The 27,434-nt window shown below is 42.7% G+C and overlaps 1 protein-coding gene and 2 long non-coding RNA genes across 6 annotated transcripts; all 3 read right to left on the bottom strand.

The window, feature by feature from the left end:
* Nucleotides 1-250: 250 nt before the first annotated feature.
* Nucleotides 251-11,204, bottom strand: LOC114433730 (NLR family CARD domain-containing protein 3-like). 4 transcript variants are annotated; one of them, XM_028402389.1, is made up of 10 exons: nucleotides 11,051-11,204; nucleotides 7,887-8,097; nucleotides 7,584-7,682; nucleotides 6,088-6,155; nucleotides 4,654-5,977; nucleotides 3,970-4,614; nucleotides 3,262-3,435; nucleotides 1,716-1,889; nucleotides 1,457-1,630; nucleotides 251-1,205 (listed from the first exon to the last, which is right to left on the bottom strand). In XM_028402389.1, exons 2-10 carry the CDS (start codon nucleotides 8,015-8,017, stop codon nucleotides 1,193-1,195), a joined length of 2,802 nt encoding a protein of 933 aa, XP_028258190.1. In that variant the 5' UTR covers nucleotides 8,018-8,097; nucleotides 11,051-11,204; the 3' UTR covers nucleotides 251-1,192. The 4 variants fall into 4 exon arrangements, with proteins under 4 accessions (XP_028258190.1, XP_028258189.1, XP_028258192.1 ...); XM_028402388.1 differs by having other exon boundaries at nucleotides 3,970-5,977; XM_028402391.1 differs by lacking the exon at nucleotides 1,716-1,889 and having other exon boundaries at nucleotides 3,970-5,977.
* A 1,294-nt stretch (nucleotides 11,205-12,498) lies between these two features.
* On the bottom strand, nucleotides 12,499-18,238 carry LOC114433176 (uncharacterized). Its single transcript, XR_003670342.1, has 4 exons — nucleotides 18,013-18,238; nucleotides 13,736-13,796; nucleotides 13,253-13,656; nucleotides 12,499-13,100 (listed from the first exon to the last, which is right to left on the bottom strand). It is a non-coding gene; the product is annotated as an uncharacterized LOC114433176 (long non-coding RNA).
* A 4,780-nt stretch (nucleotides 18,239-23,018) lies between these two features.
* LOC114433177 (uncharacterized) lies at nucleotides 23,019-25,065 on the bottom strand. The gene is made up of 3 exons (XR_003670343.1): nucleotides 25,002-25,065; nucleotides 24,519-24,922; nucleotides 23,019-24,366 (listed from the first exon to the last, which is right to left on the bottom strand). It is a non-coding gene; the product is annotated as an uncharacterized LOC114433177 (long non-coding RNA).
* Nucleotides 25,066-27,434: the final 2,369 nt, after the last annotated feature.

Below are 27,434 nucleotides of genomic sequence, written 5' to 3'. Positions count from 1 at the left end.
TACGTGATGGAGGAGAAGCTGTGGAGTTTCCTGCCCTGGTTTTTATTCAGGTGTCAAAGAGCTCATCTCTTGATAAATGTGTTTTTCACTGTAAATAATAAATTGTCACATTCTGAAACTGTGAGTGTGTCTTGCAGCAGAGCACAGTTGTGTAGTTGGACAAACAGGTTGTGACATGAATTGTACAAAAATCTAAACTACAAACCACAACCCTGTGTGTTTGTTGCCTTCCAGGACATGAACAGTTCTGTTTGTATAAATGGTTATTATTATTCTTACAAACAAAATTAAAGCTGCGAGCAGCGATGGCGGGCCCTCGCACCCCTTGCGGTCCACGGGACTGGCAGCCCTCGCCCCCCATCGTCCCCCGGCCTCTGTCCTGGGCTGATGTCATGACAGAGTAAGAGGCAGGAAGGATTAACAAACCAAGAAACACAGCAGCTTTCTATAGTGGCCAAGGGTCACCTTTGTGGCGTCGCCCCGCCCACACGGTGTAACAATCTGCACTGTTGATATTTTTTGCTCAACCATGTCCTCAGAACCATGTGACAGAACCTCAGGTCCATCAGAGTGTTTCCCCAGGAGGAGGTCGTTCAAGTACGAGGTGTGGAACATGGAAAGTCAGCCTGAACACAATGCATACTGCCAGTAGGTGGCGCTATGAGAGCATCATCACATTAGCATAATCTGTTCAAAATGACTGGCTCAGCATGCCTGATTGTTTTCATCCACATAGGATGAAGTATGTGGGAGATACAGACACAGATACATCCAGTTCCTGTGGCTGGTGACTGTTAATGGGAGATTACTTTGGAAATGTAACTGGTTACAATTACAATTACCCTGTGAAAAATGTAATGGTAGTGTAACTATTTCAATTACTTTATCAAAGTAATGTAACTAATTACATTTGATTTCTTCATTTTTAATGAATGCTCTCAGCTGTTCCATATTGACATTTTAAACCTTGCAGCAGCCTTAACTTAGCCAACATTAACACAATAATAAAATATATCACTGGATTGAATTTCAGTGTCTCTTTTTACTGAAGTGAGGGCTCAGCCGATGAACCACACAGGCTCAAAAACACCTTAGTTATAGGTTTGTCTGGAAAGGATTCCATCTGAGAAGGAGGAGGGTGATGATGATGATGATGACCCTGTGTGGATCATCAGGACACACTCCATCCTCTTCACGGCTTCCACCTGCAGAGAGAATGAGTGTGGAGGTGAGTGAGTGTTCGACCTGCAGGATTACTGTTGACATGAGACGACAAACAGTCTGAGATCAGATCTGATGGGACCACAGTCTGATGGACGACAACAACAGGCATCTACACGTCCACTCAGACACACAAAGGCAGCAGCTTCACAGGAAACACTGGATCTGTGATACTGACTGTGTTAAGTACAAAACAGCTGAAAGCAGCACAGATTGACTCCACCACTCTACTGACCCCACAGTTAGCAGACTACAATCTGGGCTCGCCACAAGATCCAACAGCTGCTTCACTGCTGAAGCCTGCAGATTGTTCCGACTCAGGTCCAGCAGTAGCAGATGGGAGGGGTTGGACTTCAGAGCTGAGACCAGAGAATCACAGCTGATCTCACACAAACTGCAGTGCCTCAATCTGAAAAGTACATTTACAGCTTTATGAATAGAAGCTCAGTGCGGATTTAAATTACACATATAACAGTATCAGACAGAGAACTGACCTCAGAGCCTGCAGTCTGCAATCTGGACTCTGCAGAAAACCACACAGGTGCTTCACTCCTGAATCCTGCAGGTTGTTCTGACTCAGATCCAGATCAGTCAGATGGGAGGGGTTGGACTTCAGAGCTGAGACCAGAGAAGCACAGCTGATCTCTGACAACTTGCAGCTCCACAATCTGAATAAAGAATAAAAGATGAGATTATTGATAATGCAGATCAGATGTGATCAGTTTAAATGATCAAATCTACATGTGCGTTTCCTCATCAACATGTCAGCAACTGAACACACCTCTTCACGTCAACACAGATCAATAACATGCTTTGTTTTTTTGTTGCATTGTTTTTGCATTTGCTGAACATTTTATAATGTCTCTGTTAATCCTGCATTTTGGGTTCTTCTTTCAGTCAACCTGACAGACGATGAAGACATTTACACCATTTTACACATCAGAACAAATTCTATATTCTCAGATTATTCTGTCAGTCCTCTAATGTACTCCACGGTTTAAACTTCATTTATACATTCATTAATTTAAATGATGTACTCAAAGTTCTTACAATCTGTGTGAAAACCTCGTTAATCAATTGATAGATTAATCATTAACGTTTGAACCCAAACTGGAAGCTGACTGATAGCTAAAGGCTTGTCCTTTCATTCTACTTTGATGAATTCCAGGAACTACCGTGCCAGACACTGAAGTTGTACGCAAACCAGCTGGCAGAAGCTAGTTTCTGGACATTTTTAACCTCTCCTTGCAGCTTGCTGTAGTCCCTGTCTGCCTTACAACCACCGCAATTGTACCCATTCCAAAAAAGTCAGTTGTCTCCTGCCTCAATGACTGTCACCCTATCACCCTGATGTCAGTCATCATGAAGGGCTTTGCAAGACATGTCCTGTGACACATCAAGGGCCTCCTGGAGCATCCTAACTCACATGTTAAGAGTTTATTGGTTGATTTCAGTTCTGCATTCAACACAAGGCCCCATAAACTATTAAACAACACCTGGGACTGCCCATGTCATTCTGTCTGGGACAACACTTTATCCTCCTCTTGAACACAGGGGCCCTTCAGGAATGTATTCTCAGCTTTTTACTCTCTTCAAACATGACTACACCCCCATTTACACCTGTAACAGCCCTGCAAAGATTACTAATGACACATGACATTAAAAACAAAGGGTTGTTAACCTGTCCCACCACCTCAACTCCCTTGTAGTTTTATAGTTGTTAGCCAGTCATCAGAAACACCTGAGCTTCAGAACATTAGCAGAAGAGAGAAGAAACGTGTTCAAGAAAACTCTCCAGTCCAGATGCTTCAACCTTCTATGAAAATGACCTGGATGACCAAGCGTCTTCATCAACATAACTGATGGCACCGATGTAGTTGAAGTGCTATAGAGAGCTTTTTATCTCACTGTGTGACTGTGTGGTACGCCAGCTGCACAACACAGGACAGGAAAGACTTGATCCGGGTGGTCTGTGCAGTCTGAGACAAACAAACCTCCATTCTTCATAAACCTGATCATAAATAATAACAGAGAACTGACCTCAGAGTCTGCAGCCTACAGTGTGGACTCTGCAGTCCAGCACACAGCTGCTCCAGTCCTGAATCCTGCAGAATGTTCGCACTCAGATCTAGTTCTGTCAGATGGGAAGGGTTGGACTTCAGGGCTGAGACCACAACTTCACAGTGAGTCTCTGACAGTCCACAGTTAGAAAGTCTGTGATGACAGAAACATCAGAAAACATGTTTTTATGAAAGAGGACACTTTATATGGAATTTATCTAAAGACAGATGGACACTTCCTGTTGGACATGTTGCTTTTCACATCAGTGGTTCAGCTAGTCTGATCTTTGTTTGACATAACACAATAATCCTCATCACACTTTTAATCGGTGCTGTAATCTGCAGATGAAGGCAGAGAACATGGAGTTCCATTCAGACCTCCATCCTGTCCATATTCTCTCAGTGAGATCTGAGTCCACAGAGTCACCATGAGGACATCTTCCTTAGAGACACATTAGGAGTGATCTTACTGAGCTGGCTGCTGCAGTTGCAGTTACACTGATGTCAACAATGATCAAATTTCAGTTTGATCAGTTTTCCTTGAGCAAGGAAAACTGTCTTCATTCATTTAACAGCTTTAAACAGGAACAGCTGGAACTCTGTTTAAAAAAACTACACAGTGTGGATCTGTAAAGACCTGAACCACTAATCTACACTGATTCACAATGATCATCACATCTGGACTCACCGAGCCCTCCTGCAGTTCCTCACAGCTGGAATCAGTCTCAGTCGTCCCTTCATTGATGTGTTGTACTTCATCAGGTCCAGCTCATCCAGAACCTCCTCTGATATCTGCAGCATGTAGGCCAGAGCTGAACAGTGGATCTTAGAGAGTTCCTTCTCTGATCTGGTCTTTGACTGTAGGAACTCTTGGATCTCCCAATGAACTGAGAGGTCGTTCATCTCCATCAGGCAGTGAAAGATGTTGATGCTTCTGTCGGGAGAGATTTCACCAGTGTCCATCTCCTTCAGGTTCTTGATGACCTTGTGGATGTTTTTTGGACTGATCTTTGTCTCAACCAGCAGGCCCCCTAAAAGTGTCTGATTGGACTGCAGAGAGAGGCCATGAAGGAAGCGAACAAACAGGTCCAGGTGGCCATTTTTACTTTGGAGGGATTTCTCCATGACTATCTTCAGGAAGGAATCTTCTGGACATGAGCCCCAGTATTTCAAGTCATCCAGGGATGAGGTCTGGTATCTTATTACAACGAAGTCATCCGGGGAAAAGATCTGGTATCCACTTACAATGCAGCGATCCCGGGATGAGGTCTGGTATCTTCTTCCAAAGTAGTCATCCTGGGATGAGGTCTGGTATCTTCTTCCAAAGTAGTCATCCTGGGATGAGGTCTGGTATCTTCTTCCAAAGTAGTCAGGCAGTGAGCTCAATTCTTCCAGGAACCCTGTCAGCACCTTAGCGTTCCTGTTGGTGTAACAGTGGTACATGTAGACTGCAGCTAGAAACTCCTGAACGCTCAGGTGAACAAAGCAGTAGACTGTTTTCTGGAAGATCACACTCTCTTTTTTTATAATCTGTGTACAAACTCCTGAGAACACCGAGGCCTCTGTGACATCCAGATCACACTGCTCCAGGTCTTCTTGGTAGAACATGATGTTACCTTTCTCCAGATGTTCAAAGGCCAGCCTCCCCAGCTTCAGAAGAAGTTTCCTGTCAGCCTTCGTCAGCTTCTGAAGACTGGTCTCTTGTTCCTCATGGTACTTGTGCTTTTTCCTGATGGTCTGGACCAGCAGGAAGTGTGAGTACATTTCAGTCAGGGTCTTGGGCAGCTCTCCTCTCTGCTCTGTAGTCAACATGTGCTCCAGAACTGTGGCAGTGATCCAGCAGAAGACTGGGACTGCACACATGATGTGCAGGCTCCTGGATGTCTGGATGTGGGAGAGGATTCTGCTGGACAGCTCTTCATCACTGAACCTCCTCCTGAAGTACTCCTCCTTCTGGGCGTCAGTGAAGCCTCGTACTTCTGTCAGCCTGTCCACACATACAGTAGGGATCTGATTGGCTGCTGCAGGGCGGGAAGTTATCCAGACCAGAGCCGAGGGAAGCAGATTCCCCTGGATGAGGTTTGTGAGTAGCATGTGGACCGATGACTTCTGTGTGATATCAGACAGCCGCTGACTGCTGCTGAAATCCAGAGTAAATCTGCTTTCATCCAGGCCATCAAAGATGAACAAAAGTTTACAGACAGCGAGCTGCTCTGCTGTGACCTTCTGTAGTGTTGGATGGAAAACATGGAGCAGTGTCAGAAGACTGTGCTGCTCATCTCTGATCAGGTTCAGCTCCCTGAATGAAAGCAGAACCACAACACTGACATCTTGGTTCTCTGAGCCCTCGGCCCAGTCCAGACTGAACTTCTGTATTGAGAAGGTTTTTCCAACACCAGCAACGCCGTTCGTCAGAACCACTCTGATGGATGTCTGTTGGTCAGCTGAGGCTTTAAAGATGTCCTGGCACCTGATCGGAGTCTCATGAAGGGTCTCCATCTTGGAAGCCGTCTCCAACTGCCTGACCTCATGTTGGGTCTGGACCTCTTCACTCTGTCCGTCTGTGATGTAGAGCTCAGTGTAGACCCTGTTGAAGAGAGTTCCACTTCCTGCTTCATCAGTTCCTTCAGTCACGTGTTCACATCTTCTCCTCAGATGGATCTTATGTTCCTCTAAAACCTCCTGCAGACCATCATCTGCAGAAAGACAAAGACCACAATGAGATATCTTTCATGTCTGTACAAAAAAATGCACCCACAAGTAGTTTCTGAAAATAGTCCCTCAGCAGACACATGTCCAGTCTTACTTTGCCCACTGCTGCTTCTGGATCTTGGCAGCTGCTTGTCCTCACAGACGTCGCTTCTCTTCCCCTCTCTGTGGAGACATGTCTTCATCAGTGAAATTATTTCTGGTTGTTATAAAAACAAGATCTTTTATAACACTGATGTCCCACTCAATGTCCCTCATTGATGATGTTGGTACACTGGCTCGTCAGCTAACCAACTGGTTATCTACTGTCTGCTAACATCTATCAATTATGTGCTGATAATTGTAATTGTCTAAAGTATAAAAACTGTCCTTCCTGTCAGATAGTTTTACGAGTTAAAACACATGGTAAAAATGGGGAAGGTCTGTTTTTTTATTGCCTTTTATTACTTACATATTTATATCTTTACCTAATACTCACAGCCTGCCCCATGACACAGACTGGACTAGTTGTCCATAACTGGTTATGGGTATGCTACATTTCAAAGATGTTTGTACTGATGTTTTGTACTGTTTGTACTTTTCAAACCCGATACTTGTGTACGTCAACTTGAGTAGAAATGAATAGAATGAGTAGTAGTAGTAGTAAAAATGAATGAAATGAGTAGAAACAGCAAGAACAACCCTGATGTCCTTTCACAGACTGAGAGTGAGGCTGAATGTATGATGCTGGTAGAAAGTTTGTTGTTTACAAAAGCAGGGTCGGCCATCTTGTTTATAAGCATGTTTTAAGGTATGCATTAAGTTGCACTTTACTTACCAAAGAGTACAATCTGAGAAAAAAATCCAAACAAAATCAGATAATAACATGTTTAGAAAGAAACCTTTGTGTTTATGAAAGAGAATAAATGTTTTTATGAAAGAGAATAAAAATTGAATAAAATAATAAATCAGGTTTTATGTAAAAAACATTAGAGATTGTATGTTTAAGCCTTATTGACCAGCCCTAACTGATCCACACATGAAACTCCAAAGACCTGGAGGACAGAATCATACTCTTTTGAGGTTTAGGCTACTTCTCATCAGTGTTTCCCCAAAGAGGAAAAGGTCAGGTCACCTCAGACAGGTCAGCCGTCTTACACTTTAATGAGGTATATGCAGGAAGCTGTGTTCAAATTACACAGTGACTTTCAGGGGGGCGGTTCTCTTCCACCTCCAGCACGAAACTCAGACCTCACTTGGAAATAAGGAATTCTACTTTCTGATTGGCTGAGAAATTCTGTTTTCTGATTGGTCGATAGGTCACAGCTATAGAGACAGCTATAGGAGCGCACAGTGGTCTGCCTTTGACTCGTTTATATGTGAACCTGTTGAAATGCCTGTGTCTCACTCTCAATGCGTCAGACATGAGTTTGTGAGGAGGAAGAATATTCATGGATACTTTTTGGAGTCAAAGCTTGAATAACAATAAAATTTAATACCTCATGAAATGGCGAATAGAACTTTCAATACTATTTAAGACCCCGCGCACACCCTGTTTAAACATGTGGACCTTCATTAGGGACAGAAGTGATGAGTCAGCAGCAGGACTCTTACTTTGGATTGAAGGGTCCAGGTTCAGCACTGAAGTCTGGAGGTTGGTCTTTGGACTTGTCACTCCGTATAGACTCACAGATGGATCCTGGTCCTCTGTGTCTGCAAACACAAATGTTTCTGTTCACATGGATCAATCAGTGAAGTACCAGTATGTCTAAATGCATGAAGGACTGATAATCTGATGATCCGATGGGATAATAACAGTCCTCTTCTTTAGGCTCTGACTCTGAACCACTATAACATCAGGGACAGAAGTGATCCACATGAGACACATACAGGAGTCAGCAGCAGCAGGTATCTTACTTTGGATTGAAGGGTCCAGGTTCAGCACTGAAGTCTGGAGGTTGGTCTTTGGACTTGTCGCTCCTCATAGACTCACAGATGGATCCTGGGGATCCTGCTGTGTCCTCCTCTTCCTCCACACCAACATCCATCTTCAGTCAGTCTCAGACCTGAACCAGGATCACTCAGAGACTGTAACAGTCAGCTTTTCTGCACTGAGCTGGTTTCTAACCTGTGAACAACAAACACGGTCACCATAAACCAGAGGGGGTCGGAGGAGCCGGGTTTAGCTGCTCCAGGTTTCAGAGCTCACAGTTAAAGAGAGTTCAGAGGACTGAACATGTTCTCATGCAGATGTTCAGAAAGGTCTCTGAGGACTCCGGGACACTTTCAAGAACAGTTGTAGGAGCCATGAAGTTAACATGTAATCGCCTTTGTTTGTCGCTAGATGGCAGGTTAGGGTTGGTGGGTAAGGCTTAAATGAACACATTTGATTCAGGTGAGCAGATCAGACAGGTATGGGAGCTGGGAGGTCGTACAGTTTTTACCTCTGACACGTTTTTTTGTTTTGTTTTGTAATCATGATCAAATACTTTTGTTAAGAATAAACGGGAACCTCACCCAAAGATTATGATGCATCAAACGATTCATTTTGGAAATAACAGCGCGTAGGAAAACAACATCCCCTGCACCCAACCGAGTGGCTGAAGGCTGGTAAAATCGCCACTACAACAGTGAATCCTCTGAGGGGACTCTGATAGACAGAACAGACAGAACTTTAGGCTACGTTCAGACTCCAGGCTGAAGTTACCCAAATCCGATTTTTTTGCACGAATGTGACCTGTATCTGATATTGTCATGACAGTCTGAACAGCTCAATTCCAATGTCTTTTATATCCGACCCAGTGCACACAGGAGAGTGGTAGCAGTCGCATATTATTTTGTAAACACCAAAATCAGACTTAAGCATTAAGACCTGCAGTCTGAACGTAGCCTTAGACCTGCTCGGACTGCAGCAGGTCTGACTGCATGCTCGTGTGCTCATGTGTCAGTGCAGTGCCTACATTACCCATGAGTGTTTGCTGCAGCGGAGTTTACACAAAGAGAACAAAGAAGAAAAGAATCAATAAACTGGTGATCAGTTATGTTTGGTTTGAACAAACTAAAGTCAGGGACAGATGTCAGCTCTGTGCAGACCGACAGCAGAAAGCACCATAATCCCAATCTGAAGAACAGTAGAGTCAAGTCTGAGTCATGACTGGAAACTTTCTGAGCTCCTTCTGAACTATAGACTGTATATAACAGACAGAAGGTCTGATCCAGCTCCTTTAGTGGGTGAACAACTTTTGCTGAATTCTGCTTCACAGTGTGAGGAAGAGAAACATGAAGGATCAATGAGAGAGAGACGTCACTGTGGACGTTTATCCACCACAAATCGATCTGTGGGAACTTTTCTTTTCTTTCCCTCCAGATTGAAAAAAGTCAGAAGGATCAATGAAACTGAAATGTGTCAAAGACTTGCTGACATTTCATTCCTTTAGCACTATGATGAACACCACAGTATCACGTTCAGTCTCTTATTTCAGGACCTATTCTACAATGCATTTGTAAGTGTGGAAATATATGGTCAAAATATATGTTTGTTTGCACATATGGTAAAAGTGTATGGTTGCTCATAGATCGAGACCTCTGACTGAGGCCATAAAGTATTCTGATGTTTAATGGTTAGTTTAGAAATTCGAACTGCAAACCCCTTAGTTGACCCAAAGATGAAAACACAAGCTTGCCAAAGAGATAAGATATACTCAAGGTCGTAGCAGGAGGACCTGTGAGAACACACACACACACTCACATCAAAGATGTGAGTGGGAGAACTTCAATGTCTTTTAAGTTTTGTATACGCCCTCCACCTTGTGATTATTGAATATGCATGTGTCACTGAAAAACATTACCTTTTATGCCTTTCTATGTAAATGTAACCACACCTTGTTGTGAGATTAATAAAACGAGCCTAATGCATGGGACGGACAGAATGCAAATGGTCAGCTGCTGGAGCAGATCGAGGGGTCTGTATTGAGCTGTGCATTCTCCCTTTATAAAGGCGAAACTGAAACTGATCAGTACTGGTTTTCATTCAATGTTCTGTGCATCGGGGACGGAGTCTGGGAATCTGGGGTGACCAGATCAGGTCACAACATAAGCTAGAAAACAGACGTCAGTAAAACAGCAGAGGTCACAACAGGCAGACCGAGGTCCGGACCCAGAAGCTGTCCCATAAGGACACAAACTTACAGTCAAAACAGCAGGTTATTCCTTAAATAGCTTGACCTCTTTGACTTCAAGTTGAACACCCCTGACTTCTGACAGCATGCATACATGCATACAATGCATTTAAAAGTATAGTTTGCTCCTCATATTATTAGTATAGCAGTGGGTTAATTTGATTGTGTACATGCATCTGTCTGCAGCAGACTCTGTTTCCATTTGGCAGTGACGTGTTAACTGGATGACACACACAGCTCATCCATGCAGCACTGTGAACACAAGCTGCAGCATAAACCAACGTTAGCTGAGCATTAGCTCGTCAACTCTAATTACCATTCTTTAAAATGTCGAACGGACTTGGAAGTTGTTGTATTCCAGCGCGCAACAGCGCGAGTTTCCTGCTTCCGCGATAGCCCGACCTGTGACGCTGCTAACATGGCGGCGGTCGCACTATCCAGAAACAAACGGGTGACGCACACGGAGCGTGACCTCACCTGGACCTCACGCAAGCTTTATCCATAGTTTTTACCGTCAATGCTCATTGCAGAACAGACCTACGTGATGACATCACGCGTTTTAATATAAAGGGAGCACACTCTGACAAAACTATTTTGCAGATTTTAACCCATTACATTCGAAGAGTTTTTAGCTTTTACCAAATAATGGATTTGATTGACATTTCATTTCAGTTTTTGTAACTTCTTTTGAAGTCACAAGTCAGTGTCTATGTCCAAGTCGAGTTGCAAGTCTTTGTACATTTTATCAGGTCGTTAAATTAGCGCTCGAGTCCACCCAGGAAGTGCACGCTGCAAATACAACGCAACACACGACCAACACGATCACCGTGTGCTGTCCGCACTCTCTGAACACTGATGCTGATCATAGTAACATTTGAAGAAACAGATGAAGTTTAAACTCACCGAGTTTCATCCTTCAGTTCTCTGTCTGCTGCTCTGCGGACTCAAAACGCAGCCTGAACAGAAACTTTCGGTTTCATCTCCCTCCCTCTTTACAGCTAAGGATGGTCCTCTGACACCCGAGGCTCCGACACATGCGCGGTAGCTCATGAAGCAATTGTTTCGAACCACTGTGCCGAGGCTTGCTTCGGTCACGTGGCTAGTGACGTTTGAACCACTTCAGTGACGTTTGAAGCAGTTGAGTCCTCGAACGGCATACGAGTCATGTGATTGGATCGGGTTGTGAATCGCTTGGTGGGATCGAGTGTGTTCAGGGATATGACTATATATCAATATATAGTAATAGATCAATCAGTTAGATGGTGAAATATATTAGCTACATTGATACTTTTATCGGTTTGATTGCTGCAAAGCAATCGAACTCTTGAGATTCTTTAAATATGAGTTCAATATATTACTTAGATGCAAACGATTCACATTTCTTTTTTATTATTTATATCTAAGAATTTCATAGCATTAAAATCAGTTCATCGCAAATATGTCTTTGTGTACATTTTAGTAGAAGAAAAGTTACTGATCACGTTTCTCTTGCATGTGTGTGTGTGGAGGACCTCTTGCTGATTCGTGTATTATAAGTTTTGAACTCGGAACCTCTCGCACCCAAACCGACGATGATTCCCCTACACCACCATCCAGCTTCGATCTCCGCTGCAAATGCTTTAATTGTGTTAAACATTTTAATCGGATTCATCATGTTGTTTGATTAGCCCTAATTATTATGTATCCACTTCAAATGTAACTTTGTAACAATTGTGTGCAGTGAAACTGAAAATTTAATGTATTTTATTGTGTCAACCATTCAACCATGTAGTGTAGTCGAACGAGGCTGCACGGAGATTCAAATCCCAAACAATCCATGAACCAATAACACACACCGCAATGCATTTTATTCACCACTAGATGTCCTACTCGAGCTACTGTGTCATGGAAGCCTCGAGTAATGAACCTTTTTCTTGAATCAGGTGTCGAAGCTTCAACAAAGCCTCGAAAGCCCATCACTATTTACAGCTACAGGGATATTTACTGCACTGTACACTCATACTGTCTATACTGGTCTCTGGTCTAAGCCTCAGTGGTTCTTGGGCTTCATCTGTCCATCACTACTCGTCTTCAGTGCACGCGTAATGCGCGTCCACATGACTGGGAGCCGTGGCTTCAGGGTGAGCTTCGAGAGAAGGAGGCGTGTGTGTATTTTAAAGGTCTCCTGCCCTACCTTGAACTCACCACATGTCCAATGTTCCCTGAAGGCACCATGGCTGAACAAAGGCCAGTCCAGAGCGTCCTGAAAAAAAACATTTGACCCTGAAGAAGTAAGATGTGAAACTGAAAACAAAATTTGCTTTAGAGAAGAACTGGTTAGAATCCTGTTATTTTATTTTATGGGCTGCCTCAGCAGAAACAGCCTGATGATGATCAGATGGTGTTTTATATTGATACTGCTCAGACTGATCATGCCGTGTGTAGCAGCTCTGCTTAACATGATTTCAAATACTTCACATGTGTTCAGTGTCTCCTGATGGAAACCTCAGGATGTATAGTGTTATACTGGACATCTGGGTCATTGCAGGAAGGTTTTGGTGTTTTCTGCAATGTTGTAGATGATGTCTGCAAAATTGTAAACAGGGGGGGGGGGCATATAAAACAACATCTAGCAATGCAAACTGGTAAAACTCCTAATGCTGCTATGAGTCCATCATAGAGTCTTGTCTGTCTTCAAGGTTTGGACTCACAGTTGGACTTACAGACTTACAGTCTCTGTAAGCTGTAATGATTCCAGAGAGATTAAGAGGAGTACTGGCTTGCTCCTCTGAAACATTGGACCGGTGTTTTTGTCTTCCAATGTAAACACAACAACACACAACAATACATGGTGCAACTACCACGACTACTACTGACAGTCCAATGATGAGTCCAATGATGAGTCCTGTCCATCCTCTTGTGTCTGCTGGTGGACTCAGAGCTGGTCTGTCAGTGTGTGTCTGAGCAGCAGCTGCTGTAAAGGACAAAAATGTGAGTTGAGACTTGTTGATGTTTAAATGAACATGTGGACTGTTTGAACTGAACCTGATGCTGTCTGTCTGTGCAGAATATTATATGTTACAGCTAGAAGAACAGAAATCAGACAGTTCTCAGCAGCTTACTCACCAGAGACTGTCAGGTTACAGAGGGCCAAGTGGGTAACTGAAGCTATCGTCACTTCACACACATACAGACCAGAGTCCTCGGTCCTGAGTCTGGACAGGTGAAGTCTGATTCGTCCTTCTCTGAGGGCGTCTGTGTCACTCTGGACTCTTCCTGAAAAACCTTCATCCACAGACTCTGAGATCTCAACACCGTCATGGGCCCGATACAGAAGTGAGGTTTTTCTTTGGGTTAAATGAAAACAGAAGACAAAAATCTCCTCAGTCTTAGTCTGAGTGTCTGCGGTGAACGTCCACTCCAGTGTGATGTTGTGGTTCTCCTCTGCCTGACAGGAGCTCTGTGTCACCTTCACTTCAAATGCTGCTGCTGAGGAGGTGAGGATGAGGAGCAGCAGCATCATCTTCTCTCTGTGAGAGGACACAGGTGAAGAGTCATCAGGTTCAGTCAGTACAGCTACAACAACATCAATCTACAGTCTGACTGTACCACTGGATGTTGAGGATCAGCTCTGAGCTGCAGCTTCACTCTCTGATCGGCTTCAGTGTTTCTGTGACAGCAAACAGAAGAAATCAATTCAATAAATGTGACTGATGTTCAGAGCTTCAAAATACCCTTCATACTATAGTGTGATTGTCTGTACTCCACATGTTCATTTAAAGTAATTACACCTGATTTTAACTCCATAGATTCTAGCTGTAAAAAAATGGCCGACCCAACTTCAGGGTTATGGAGACGCCAATAGTTCCAAACAAGGGATGGAACTGTGTTGTTTTTAATGGATGGTTTTTTGCTTTGTGATTGTGATCCTGGCAGCAGGACAGCTTAACATACTCATGTGTATGTGTGTTTGTGTGTGTGTGCGAGTTCCTTCCTCTAATCCAAAGTTCTCCCTCATATGTGTGCAATGACTGCATCCTATAGAAAAATAATATAACCTAATTCTTAGTAAGAAATAATCGTGCTTTCAGATGTCATCCAGCAACATAAAAGGTTGTAATGTGTACACACAACCAGTCATAGGCAACTAGTCATTTTGACACCTGTGTGTGCATAAACTAACTTCTCAAAGAGGAATCCCGCTATGTCACATACATTGTTTTAGTTATAGTGAAATCATAAATAACACAAAGACACACACAGGGGCATCAGAAGCTGTAAAATATTGGGGGGTTATCCCAATCATATATACTGTTGCTGTTTTAGTTATGTGCAGCTCCTTGTCTTCATGCCACTTACAGACTCAGACAGTGGCATGCCAGCTTTTGGGGATGTTTTGGTGCCATTTAATGCCCGTTTCCTAGCACCACGTGTCACTCATATATTGTTATGTGCCGCTGGAATTGGTATGTATGGATCTTCCAGTGGTATGTACAGCTCTGTGGCTCATATACCCGTTTTTACTGGAATGCCACTGTCTGTGTGTGTAAGCGGAAGGACCTTCACATAACTAATGCAGCAACAGTATATATGATACAGTATACAGTATATGCTACTGTTAGCCATTCCTGTCCTGATGCAGACTGTGGTCGGCAACACAGGGGAGAGCGGTCTCCACACACACGGACCAGTAATAATAATAATAATGCATTGGTCTTATATTGCGCTTTTCTGCTCTGTTGGGCAGGCACTCAAAGCGCTTACATTGAGATGCATTATTCTTTCACGCCACATTCACACAGTGGCAGTGGTAAGCTACCAGTGGTAGCCACAGCTCCCCAAGGGGAGACTGATGGAGATGTGGCTGCCAAGGTGCGCCTACAGCCTCTCCGACCACCGCCGATTCATTCATACGCATTCATACAGTGCACTGGAGGCAATGCGGGTAAAGTGCCTTGCCAACGATGACCAGGGAGGAGCTGGGGTCGAACTGCCGACCTTCCGGTTATTGGACAACCCTGCTCTACCACTGAGTATTGCAGTATCTCTCATGCTTCCTGATGCCACAGGACTAAAAGACAAAAGATGATTTAGGCAGAAATGGCAGGAAAATGTGTGTAATAAAAGGTTTGAAGAGCTCCAGTGTCCTCTGAACTTATTAAAAGTATTCACAAGAGAGCTTAAAAGAGCTTGAATGAAAGCCCAGAGTGTCTCCTTTACAATGATACCAAACATAATAATATAGGACATTTAAATATGTCCTTAACAAGGGCCAATTCCAAGATATGCACCCATGTCAAAAATGAATTTTTCCAATGGGGGAAGGTAACTTTAACAGCTGATGATAATATTTAGCTGTGACTTCTATCATACCCAAAATGTTGACTACAGGCATGTATCTTTTCAAAAAGTTTAAGCAACCTTTGCCACCTTGAGTGGTACCGACTAGGGGTGGGCGATACTGAAGATTTCAATATCGATCCGATACCAAGTAAATACAGGGCCAGTATCGCCGATAACCAATACCGATACCGATACTTTTACTTTGAAATTTCATGATCATAAATAATTATTTTTTTGCCTTCTTTTTTGCCTTTAAATAGATTATCGTGATAGCAGAATAATAATACACAAGAAACATTTGTTAGGTAAATCAAGCTGCAAACAAAAGTGCAGAACTTTGAAATTTTAACTTCACAATCATGTCAGCGATGCTCCTTGTGACAGCCATGGCTCTTTGTGAATCATGTACGTGAAACAGCATGACTAAGATACTTTTATAAAAGTTTAACACCTACCTGCATGTAGCCTAAATATGAAGAATAAAGATCCTTTAACAGTTATCACCAAAGCATAATTATATTAATCATACTGAAATACATATCATTATATAAACTTATATAATTACATTATTAGATATATTTTGGAATTTGAGAAAAACGAGATTTATTTCAGCTGGTGATATGATGACTGTTCAGTCATTCTGCTAAAATTGCAGGTCTTATTACAGCACTCAGAAAGACACCATTAATTCATGCTGCAGATTACTCAATCTAAACCTTCACTTCTTTAAATCATCTACCTGGATATTTATGAGTGTTTTGCAGTAAAGCCTTTGTCAGTGACCACTGTCTCTGGTTCATGTTTGGGGATCTGCCTCTTCCTCCTCCTCTGTTTACTCTGCAGCTCGAGGTCTTTGGGCTCTGCTGCTTTATGTTTGTGTAAATTAGTTGTGTTTCCACAGTGGCAGGTCGCTTTCCTGCACACCTCACAGTAGCAGTTTCTTCTTCTCGTCTGTCGCTGTGAAATAACTCCAAACAGCGCTCCTCTTCCTCTCTGCTGTCTCCATGATTCTAGCTGCACTTTACAGCCAATCAGGAGCTCTGTCTGCTCCGGCAGAGAGGAGGAGGGGGAGGGGCGGAGTGCGCCTGCGCACTGAGCAGAGTGAGAGAGGAGTCTGCACTACGAGTGCACCGCGGAGTATGGTATCCAGCTTCAAGTTGCTGAAGGTATAGAAGAGAAACTTCCACAGAAATATCGATCTCATCACGCTAGTATCGAGTAATTACTGATCCTAACTTTGGTATCGATACTATCGATATTTAGATCGATTCGCCCACCCCTAGTACCGACATCTCATCTGGCCCATGGACTAAAGGGCGGTGTCCTCCGAGGCTAACTCCCTAACCCCGAGTCTGTAGCAAAGAATGATGCAGGTGGTGGTGTACCTGGAAGGATGCTTCATTTTTGCCAGTGCTGCACATAAAACATGGGGTAAACTACACTTCCCTCCGGTCGCCAGCTAACTTCAATAGGTGTTGCCCTGTCTCGCCCTCAACACACACACTAGACACATCTCACAACACTACGCAGTCGTACACCGAGTGATATAACGCGCTAGAGCTGACTGTCAAACTGATGAAGTCCAAACCGGACATTAAATGGCACCAAAACATCCCCAAAACTGTGTCATGGAGCAACGAAGCGGATCATAGCACTAACACACCGGTACAAACGCCGTATGAGTGGTACATATGTGCTTGAGCAGACTATTTTAAGCCAGGGGTCGGCCTATCTGACCACTAAATTGAAGGAAATATTAATCTATATATAGGCCTAATATAGATATAATATTTATCTGAACACAAAATGCCAGTTTTTATGTTATTTTGATTTCAGTGTGCCGTAGGCTACAGTAGTCAACCTGAATTATGAAACACGTCGTTCAGGGTCCGATATAAAAATATGTATTTTCAGAATAACAGCTTGTGTAATTATTTCTTTCACCTGTTAATGTGAGTTCTGCTCTGGAACTTCACTGCACAGCGTATCGTGTCCATTTAGGGCCGAAAGACGTCACTTTGATTTTCACGAAGGATTCAGAGCTCTGATCTGTGAGGCTGGAGCGACGTTTACTTTTAACTTAGTTCATAGTTAGTTCAAGTATGAGGATCCAAAGATCGACAGGACTCCGAATGCAAACTTTTCCAAGTGTCAGGAATGTCATTCCATGTAGGCTGTCGAACACGAGTCTGTCCGGTGTCCCAGGTGCTGCGTACAGGACACGACCGTGACGCATGTTTTGACAAAATATTAAAAGTTTTATTTTAATGTCACGAGAGCATCTCAATCTCCAAAGAAACAAATATTACAATGAAAAAACTAAATGAATAGCCGCAGGTTACCGACCCCTGCACCAAACAGTCAGGCATGGCACTTTGGGATCTCGCCCCTATACTGTCAAATGAAGTGACTGAAACATAGAAGGCAAAGGCCGCTCTTTGCCTCCATTCAACCTTCTTAACGACTTCACCTGGATAATTCACTACAATGACAGTAAAATGCTGATCAAGAAAGCTCGGCCAAAAAAAGTAGCACATAGTTACCCCAACATCCTCTGCTGGTGTCTCTCTGACTCTGAGTGTCATCGACCTGTGGTCTGATTCTTGTCCTGGTTTCAGAAAATAAGTCCAATGTCGTTCACCAGAATCTCTCCAAAGAGCGCATGTAACTTGGGTAAAAATGTAATGGCTCTCCCTGCTGCATTTCTCTATTATTTACTATCGCGAGTATGTATATTGTATGTCATATGGCTGCGCTGGGCCAATTACAACATAGTCACATGACCGCGTCGAGCCAGCACAGGTCGGCACCCTGCGAGTCCGGAGCCGCGGTTTCGGTTTCATCTTCCCCCCCTTTACAGCTACAGGGATATTTACTGTACTGTACACTTATACTGTATAAATTACATTTCTATCTATAATAACTTCACAATTTTCTACGTTTATTCTCTATGAGTTTTATCTCTACAATTTATTCAAATCTAACATTTAGTGTAGCACGTTTTGGAACCTTTCTGTCCCTCCTCAGCTCCTGTAGCCTTCTTGTAAATGTAACAATGCCATTTACAATGTACACATATGAACATAATATGAACAACAAATAAAATAAACAACACATAAACAAAGCAAAGATTCTGCTAAGTTACAGCAATATTACATTTTTCAACAAGTGCAATCGTTTTTAATAATTTCTTATTAGTTTAAGTTTATTGATGGAGGCTAAATATATTTTCAAATCTGTTACTTTAAAGTTATGCCAAGAGGGCACTTTGTTATTCCATTTCATTTTGTGTATATAATATTTTGCAGGGCTTTTAATTAGGTTTACAGTATAAACTTCATCTTTAGTAAATGTGCCATAAATAATCTTTGATGTGTTATTTTATATAGGCATTCTTTAACTTTATTTGTAATTATGTATTTATAAGGTAGTAAGAAGAATTCCACTGTTTTTTACTGAAAGAGGCCCACCTGTTATAGGTTATCTGTTATACCCACCTGTTCTTGTATATAGGGTTTGAGATTTGTACAAAATTATTTCTAATATGTTTGTTTGTGCATTTCTTATCGACTAGATTTATACTTCAATGGTAATGGGATATTCCCTGAAATTAACAATCAATTTAATTAATATCAATTTGTACATTTTGGGCTAAAGCTATGACACTATGAGGGATTGACTTCTTAACCATTTCAAACTCTTTTTGAGGTGCTTGCCAACAGCCAACAGCTCCCTCACAGTTTTTAAAAATGGTTTTGGTGTGTTCAGCTTGATATAAAAGAGAGTGTGTGTGTGTTAAATCAAAGTCTAAAAGCTCAAGCTCTGTTGATAAACAAGTGGTGTTAGTGTTGCTGAGAATATATTGTGTGTATGTGCGTGTGTGCACATGTGTGTGTGCACGTGTGTGTGCATGCACTATGGCAAGCCATTCATATCACATTTCCGCCATACTTTAAACGGCGTTTTTTACGCTGTACGCCGCAGAAAACGCAGTTTCCACGTCATACGCCGTACGGCGTTTTCTAATATTCTAATGATCTCCACCCCATAACTTGCTCAGCCACTGCAGTTTACTCTTTATCAGCCTATCAGCAGAGAAGAAGGTCAGACCACACTAATTCATCACCGATCTCCCGTGCCAAAAAGGATCGCTTTGGTCTGGATCATAGAAGACTGTATATATAAGCATTTGTTCACCTTTCTTCTTACTTCTTCTTCTTGTCTTACACACTTAAATCACAGAGAAAAGAACGTCTGTTTACTGACTTTTTAAATCAGATTGGATTGATTTCCATGTTATTTGACACACTATCCTGAAGGACACACACCACGTTTTGCAAGTTATGGGGCGGAGATCATTAGAATATTAGAAAACGCCGTACGGCGTTATGAGTGGCCGTTTGGAAAATGCCGTACGGCGTATGACGTTAAACTGTGAAAACGCCATACTCCGTATGACGTAAAAAACGCTGTTTAAAGTGTGGCGGAAATGTGATATGAATGGCTTGCGATAAATGCACATGTGTGTGTGTGCACGTGTGTGCTTGTGTGCGTGCACATGTGTGTGCGTGCACGTAAATTCAAATGATGAAAAGATAGATCAGACAGAGGGTCCGTTCTCCTATTGGATGTGTGCACCATGTTTATGTAGGTGCATCTTTGAAGTCTAGAAGAACATTGTACAGTGTTATCTGGCCAGTCATGCCACCATCAACCATGAAGAGGAGATTAAATTTTGAAGAGGCACTTGCTGCCATTTTGAGGTCCCCAAAGGCCACTGATGAAAACACACCATCCTCTGACAGCCAGGAAGTATCCGCATAGGAATTTTGTCCAGAGGAGGACCTTGGCAGCACCACTGGGGAGGAAGAGGGAGAAGAAGAGCAAGAGGAGGAAGAGGAAGAGGTGGAAGAGGAAGAGGAAGAAGAACAAGCAGAGGAAATGGATGACAGCAACTGGAGATTTCACTGGAGTTCCAAAAATGGTAAAGTGACAAGGGTGTAGATTTGCGTTTGACATTGGTGGGGGCCTAAGATTCCAATGAAATTTAACCCCTCCTGCACCCAATGAGAATCTGTTATTGTTTAGGAGGTGATCAAATTATTGGTGGGGACATGCCCCCTCCGTCCATGCTACTACACCCTTGCAAAGTGATGCTCCCACTAATGAACAAAGGTGTCTATTTGTCACATTATGAATGTCATCTGCACTGTTTGCCTTAAAACACATGCAAAACACATTGATATGATTATATAATATATATAAATGTTCTATGTCTAATTAAGTCTGAAGTTATTTAAAAAAAATTGATTTTTGACTTTATGAATGACATTGTTATTGTACTTTTAAAAATATTGCGTATTTTCTGTTTTCTTCCAAAAAAATCATCCATTTAATGACATAAATAGAATAAATACATAAAAAACTTTATATCTATGGATAGGTCCGACATTGCTGAAAAGAAATGAAAAAAAAAGATTTATTCTTTTAATGTGAGGTACACGTTTGGGCCCTAGGGGTCCGAGTGTGAGTTTTTTGAATAATGGCTTATTACTGCAATAACAATAATGCATCAAAATCAATTTTTTTTTTATCAATTATTGACTTAGTCAAGGCTGTAAATTCCTCATATCAAGTGACTTACCTGGCACCTCAGTTTTTACAAATCTTGCATATTTTCAGTTTTACTGTTTATGAATTCTATGTTTTGTATGACAAAAATAACACAAAAACATACAAAAACGACATTGTTATAGCACTTTTAAGAGAGGTACACATTTGGGCCCTAGGGGTCCGAACGTAGCCAAAATCGAAGGGTGCCCAGGGGGTTAAAGGGACAGCGTAGAAGGAAGTTTAGACCTCCCATCTTATTGAAAACATAATTTGGGAAGATATTCCATAAACTATTTGGGTTTTTGTTCAATCTTATTTTTAATACTTGATTAAATGTGGTAAAGGTCAAGACATCTAAACCTCCCTCAGCTAATGGAATCGAAAGAATTGTTTTCTTTATTTTATGAGATTTGTTTTTCCATATGAAATTAAATAGAATTCTATCTAAATCAGAGCAGAGATATTTGGCGCCATCTAGTGTCGAACAAAAGGTAAGAGGCTCTTGACATTCCTGCTGCTTTACTTAACAACACTCTACCATATATAGACAAGTCTCTGACAGCCAGCTGTTACATTTCTTCTTGATGGCATCAACAGCTGGTGTAAAGTTTTTTGTCACATCGTTATACTTTTTGGAGATTTTTATTATTGTTTGTAGGGCCTGTTTCATGAAGTTTGATCAAACTTTCAGTCTGAGACCGCAGTCTGTGTCATTTGTCCTGGTTGGGCACCCACTCCCCTGGCTCTTGGAGCTCCCCAGTGCTCCAGCACATTTCCCCAGAGAGGGACACCGACCGCTCCCAGCTGCCCGGGAAGGGTGCTCCCTGGCCGGGCAGCCCGCACCTTCCAAACATGTTAGAACCTGAAGAAGTAACAGGCCAGTTCTATGTGTGGGACGCCTCCCTGCTATACAGACCTGTGTGTGTCAGCATGAGGATGCACCAGTCACCAGGTTGTCCACAGCATCATCATCAAACAACAGCTGGCTGCACCTGCTGCAGGAGGACCATGGTGAGGGGGTCAGAGGTCAGACTTGGTTCAGACGGAGCTCCAGCAGCTGATGGGTCTGCTCCAGGCTCAGGATTTGAATTCTGACCTGTGAATCAGTAAACATTTATATATTGTCAATAAACAGAGCTGTACTGTCCTTGAACAGGTTTTACATATGATTGGTGTTCAGACTAAGGTAGAGCAGGTGTCTGGTGATGTGAGGTCGCTGAATATCTGCAGGGAGCAGACTGCTCTGTAAACACCACAGGAAATGCACTGAGGATTCATAATAAACATTCAATGCTAACTGGCTGTGCTAATGCTAACTGGCTGTGCTAATGCTAACTGGCTGTGTAGCATAGCTACCATTGTGGATTTTTGGCTTTGCAGGAGTTCATCAATACTAAAAATAAAATGTGCTGAGGATTCTTAAGCAAAGCAAAGACTGTAGCATCTTGGCTGTGGGTGACTTTAGTATCACCTGACTGCTGTAGCTAGTTAGCTGGCTTAGGAATTCAAAACTTGTGACTCCGATTTGGCACTATAGTGGCGCCCCCTGCTGACAGAAACCTGTACAGTGACGAACACAAATCAACTGTTTCATCACCTGCTGGGCTTTATTCTGTTTCTTATACAAATATAAACATGATAAATTAAAAAAAAGTGCAAAGTAAATAAAATGATGAATAAAGTTTGTTACATACTCCAAAAAAGTTATTTTTGGCATGGAGGTACCATACTCCGCGAGATGTGTGTGTGCAGAACTCCTCATACGGCCTCCTACGCAGAGCACGTCACACACAAAAGGTTGACAATGCAGTTGTATTGCAAGTTGTGCGCACAGTCGTGGTTACCTGGCCTAACGAGTTGATAATGCTCAGGGAAGAGGACGTACAGCATGACAGTAGATAGAAGATCAGTGTAGCTGACTGTAGCAGACCTCTGGTCTGTGTGAGTTAACTCTGTGAACGTGTGGATGACTGTCTGCAATAATACATCCTGTGTGTTTAATGTGCGTCGAGCCGCTGTAACGCCGTGATCAATACTGGGGTTAAGCTGGATCCAGCTTAAACACAGTTGTGCCTGTTCGTCTCTTGTAATTGATGTGTGGTTCTGTAAAGACAAACAGCAAACAAGAAAACACTAACAAACTTGGCATGTAGCTTACAGAGGTTACAATGGCCTAACCTAACATAGACTCCTAGGCTATTTTAACAAAACTGCTTCATTACCTGCAGCAATTACATAAAATATCTCTATGAAATGTTGGCATTGGAAACAAACACACGGGCAGCAGTGGCGCAGTGGTATAGGGTACAGGGTTGTCCCATAACTGGAAGGTTGGGCTGCCTTGAGCAATTTCCCCATTGTGGGACTAATAAAGGTTTCAATTATTATTATTAAGGAAGATGAAGAAGGCACTGGCATTGAACGGAATAAATGAAGCAAACATTTGCAAGAAGGCACTCTATACTAACACAAATGATAACATGTCCACCATTACTGATGTAATTAGATGCATCGAAGTTCAAAGTAAATCAAATGGTGAATATAGACATGCTCACTTGTTTCTTGTAATGAAGCTCCTAAACGATGAGACCAAAAACTTGGCATCTATTGGAGGAACTCAATTCATGGTAAACCTGTGGCCGAGCTTACAGTATTCTGACACTATGTAATCCTCAATACAGAAAATGCACAGCAGGTGAATTCTGCTCACACAGATAAAATTAAGATTAAAGATTAAGAATCTTTATAAATTAAGATACCGGTAATTAATGTCTTGAGAAGAATCTTAATTATCTCAATAAACAAAATGTACAATATTACTTGCTAAACAGTGACAATGTGCTTGTGCATGATGGTAAAGTGCGTTTTGATTGGCTGCCTCAGTAACAACTGCTGAAATGAGCAGAAACAGATCAGCCTCAGCTGGTCATGATCAGATGGTGTTTTATATTGATACTGCTCAGACTGATCATGCTGTGTGTAGCAGCTCCCCTATGACTCCCCTAGCTCTCTATGATTTAACATACTTCACATGTGTTCAGCACATTTGAGTCCATCATAGAGTCTTGTCTGTCTTCTAGAGTTTTAGATTTAGGGTACTTGCTCCAATGACAGATTGGACCCCTGTTTTTGTCTTCTAATGTAAACACAACAACACACAACAACACATAGTGAAACTACTACTGACAGTCCAATGATGAGTCCAATGATGAGTCCTGTCCATCCTCTTGTGTCTGCTGGTGGACTCAGAGCTGGTCTGTCAGTGTGTGTCTGAGCAGCAGCTGCTGTAAAGGACAAAAATGTGAGTTGAGACTTGTTGATGTTTAAATGAACATGTGGACTGTTTGAACTGAACCTGATGCTGTCTGTCTGTACAGAATATTATATGTTACAGCTAGAAGAACAGAAATCAGACAGTTCTCAGCAGCTTACTCACCAGAGACTGTCAGGTTACAGAGGGCCGAGTGGGTAACTGAAGCTATCGTCACTTCACACACATACAGACCAGAGTCCTCAGTCCTGAGTCTGGACAGATGAAGTCTGATTCGTCCTTCTCTGAGGGCGTCTGTGTCACTCTGGACTCTTCCTGAAAAACCTTCATCCACAGACTCTGAGATCTCAACACCGTCATGGGCCCGATACAGAAGTGAGGCTTTTCTTTGGGTTAAATGAAAACAGAAGACAAAAATCTCCTCAGTCTTAGTCTCGGTGTCTGTGGTGAACGTCCACTCCAGTGTGATGTTGTGGTTCTCCTCTGCCTGACAGGAGCTCTGTGTCACCTTCACTTCAAATGCTGCTGCTGAGGAGGTGAGGATGAGGAGCAGCAGCATCATCTTCTCTCTGTGAGAGGACACAGGTGAAGAGTCATCAGGTTCAGTCAGTACAGCTACAACAACATCAATCTACAGTCTGACTGTACCACAGCTGGATGTTGAGGAGCTCTGAGCTGCAGCTTCACTCTCTGATCAGCTTCAGTGTTTCTGTGACAGCAAACAGAAGAAATCAATTCAATAAATGTGACTGATGTTCAGAGCTTCAAAATACCCTTCATACTATAGTGTGATTGTCTGTACTCCACATGTTCATTTAAAGTAATTACACCTGATTTTAACTCCATAGATTCTAGCTGTAAAAAAATGGCCGACCCAACTTCAGGGTTATGGAGACGCCAATAGTTCCAAACAAGGGATGGAACTGTGTTGTTTTTAATGGATGGTTTTTTTGCTTTGTGATTGTTGCGTCCTGGCAGCGTGACAGCTTAACATACTCATGTGTCTGTGTGTTTGTGTGTGAGTTCCTTCCTCTAATCCAAAGTTCGGACTTATGTTAGCAATTAAATTTCCTGAATTTCCCCTTGGGGATCAATAAAGTATCTATCTAGCAGACACTAGCTAGCTAGTTGGCTAATTTAGAGCCAAAGCATCAACATCATGATGGAGGGACATGTCCCATTAGCATAGACTAGCTTTTGCTGTTTAGTGGCCTTAAAGATGTGGGTAGTACGGACCCTCCAAGTGTCCCATTAGCATAAACTAACTTCTCAACTCATTCATTCTAACTCATTGTTTTAGTTATAGTGAAATCATAAATGACACAAAGACACACACTACAGTGGTCTTCTGTAGGCCCATTAAACAGCTGTGATTATTCTGACCCTCAGGGGCATCAGAAGCTGTAAAAATATTGGGGGGGGGGCACCTCTGGGGGAGAGGGGACTGGGGGTTATCCCAATCATATATACTGTTGCTGTTTTAGTTATGTGCAGCTCCTTGTCTTCATGCCACTTACAGACTCAGACAGTGGCATGCCAGCTTTTGGGGATGTTTTGGTGCCATTTAATGCCCGTTTCCTAGCACCACGTGTCACTCATATATTGTTATGTGCTGCTGGAATTGGTATGTATGGATCTTCCTGTGGTACGTACAGCTCTGTGGCTCATATACCCATTTTTACTGGAATGCCACTGTCTGTGTGTGTAAGCGGAAGGACCTTCACATAACTAAAGCAGCAACAGTATATATGAATGCTACTGTTAGCCATTCCTCTCCTGATGCAGACTGTGGTCGGCAACACAGGGGAGAGCGGTCTCCACACACACGGACCAGTACCCGTTGTTTGATTCATACCACCCACTGGAACACAAACTGGGAGTCATCAGGACCCTGCAGCACAGAGCACAAACTGTACCCACCAGCTCAGAGGGGAAGAAGAAGGAGCAACACCACATCAGGAAGGCCCTGCAGACCTGTGGCTACCCCAAGTGGGCACTCACCAAAGCCACCAAAACCTAGTAATAACAAGAAGAAGGACAACAACCGACCATATGTATCAGGAGTATCAGAGAAACTCCGCAGGATCTTCAACAACCATGACATCCCGGTCCATTTCAAACCTATGACAACACTGAGACAGAGACTGGTTCACCCGAAGGATAAGATTCCCAGGGAGAAACACAGCAATGTGATATATGCAGTCCAGTGCAGTGAGGAATGCTCTGATCTGTACATTGGAGAAACTAAACAACCACTCCACAGAAGAATGGCTCAGCACAGGAGAGCCACCTCCTCAGGACAAGACTCAGCTGTTCACCTCCACCTCAAAGACAAAGGACACTCCTTTGAGGACAACAATGTTCACATTTTAGACAGGGAGGAAATGTGGTATGAAAGAGGAGTCAAGGAAGCATCTATGTTAAGCTGGAAAAACCTTCCCTTAACAGAGGTGGTGGCCTCAGACATCATCTTTCTACCACATACAATGCAGTGATTCCATCCATTCCCAGGAAGTTTGCACATACTCACAGTAAGAACAAAGGGCTGTCAACCAGTCCCCCTCCGGCAGTTTCATAGTCGTTAGCCAGTCGTTAGACACACCTGGCCCAGTCAGCCAGAACATCACAGGTAAGTATGGAAACATTTAGTGCTGTTGTTTGTAAGTTTTTTAAAGTTTTACCCAGACCCACCCACTGAGGTCTGTAACCACATATAAACCATGTTTCCCCACCAAACAGTTAGAACTGATGAAGCTGCTTGGATGAGCAGCGAAACGTCTTCTAGAAAACTCTACAAGTCCAGACGCCTTGCTTCAATCTTCTCTAAGTATGATGGCCTGGATGACTGAGAATCTTCATCAACAACTGTCAACTATCACAATTTAAACCCGTGCCCCTGCTGCCCTTTGAGGTTGGCTTGTTGCTAGGGCTTATTTTCTAGGTTTGGCCTCGGCCAGCACAGAATAAAGTGCTCCTGGGCTAAATTCAGTTGTATTGTAGACTATACTCAACTACCTGAACTACATTTAAAAATTTTTTTAAAAAAAGAGCAGATGACAATGAAATGTGTCGGCTGCAGCA

Source organism: Parambassis ranga, chromosome 3 (assembly GCF_900634625.1).
Source record: "Parambassis ranga chromosome 3, fParRan2.1, whole genome shotgun sequence".
Taxonomy (NCBI): domain Eukaryota; kingdom Metazoa; phylum Chordata; class Actinopteri; family Ambassidae; genus Parambassis; species Parambassis ranga.
Note: the sequence above shows the minus strand (reverse complement) of the source record. Positions and strands in the feature narration are given on the sequence as shown.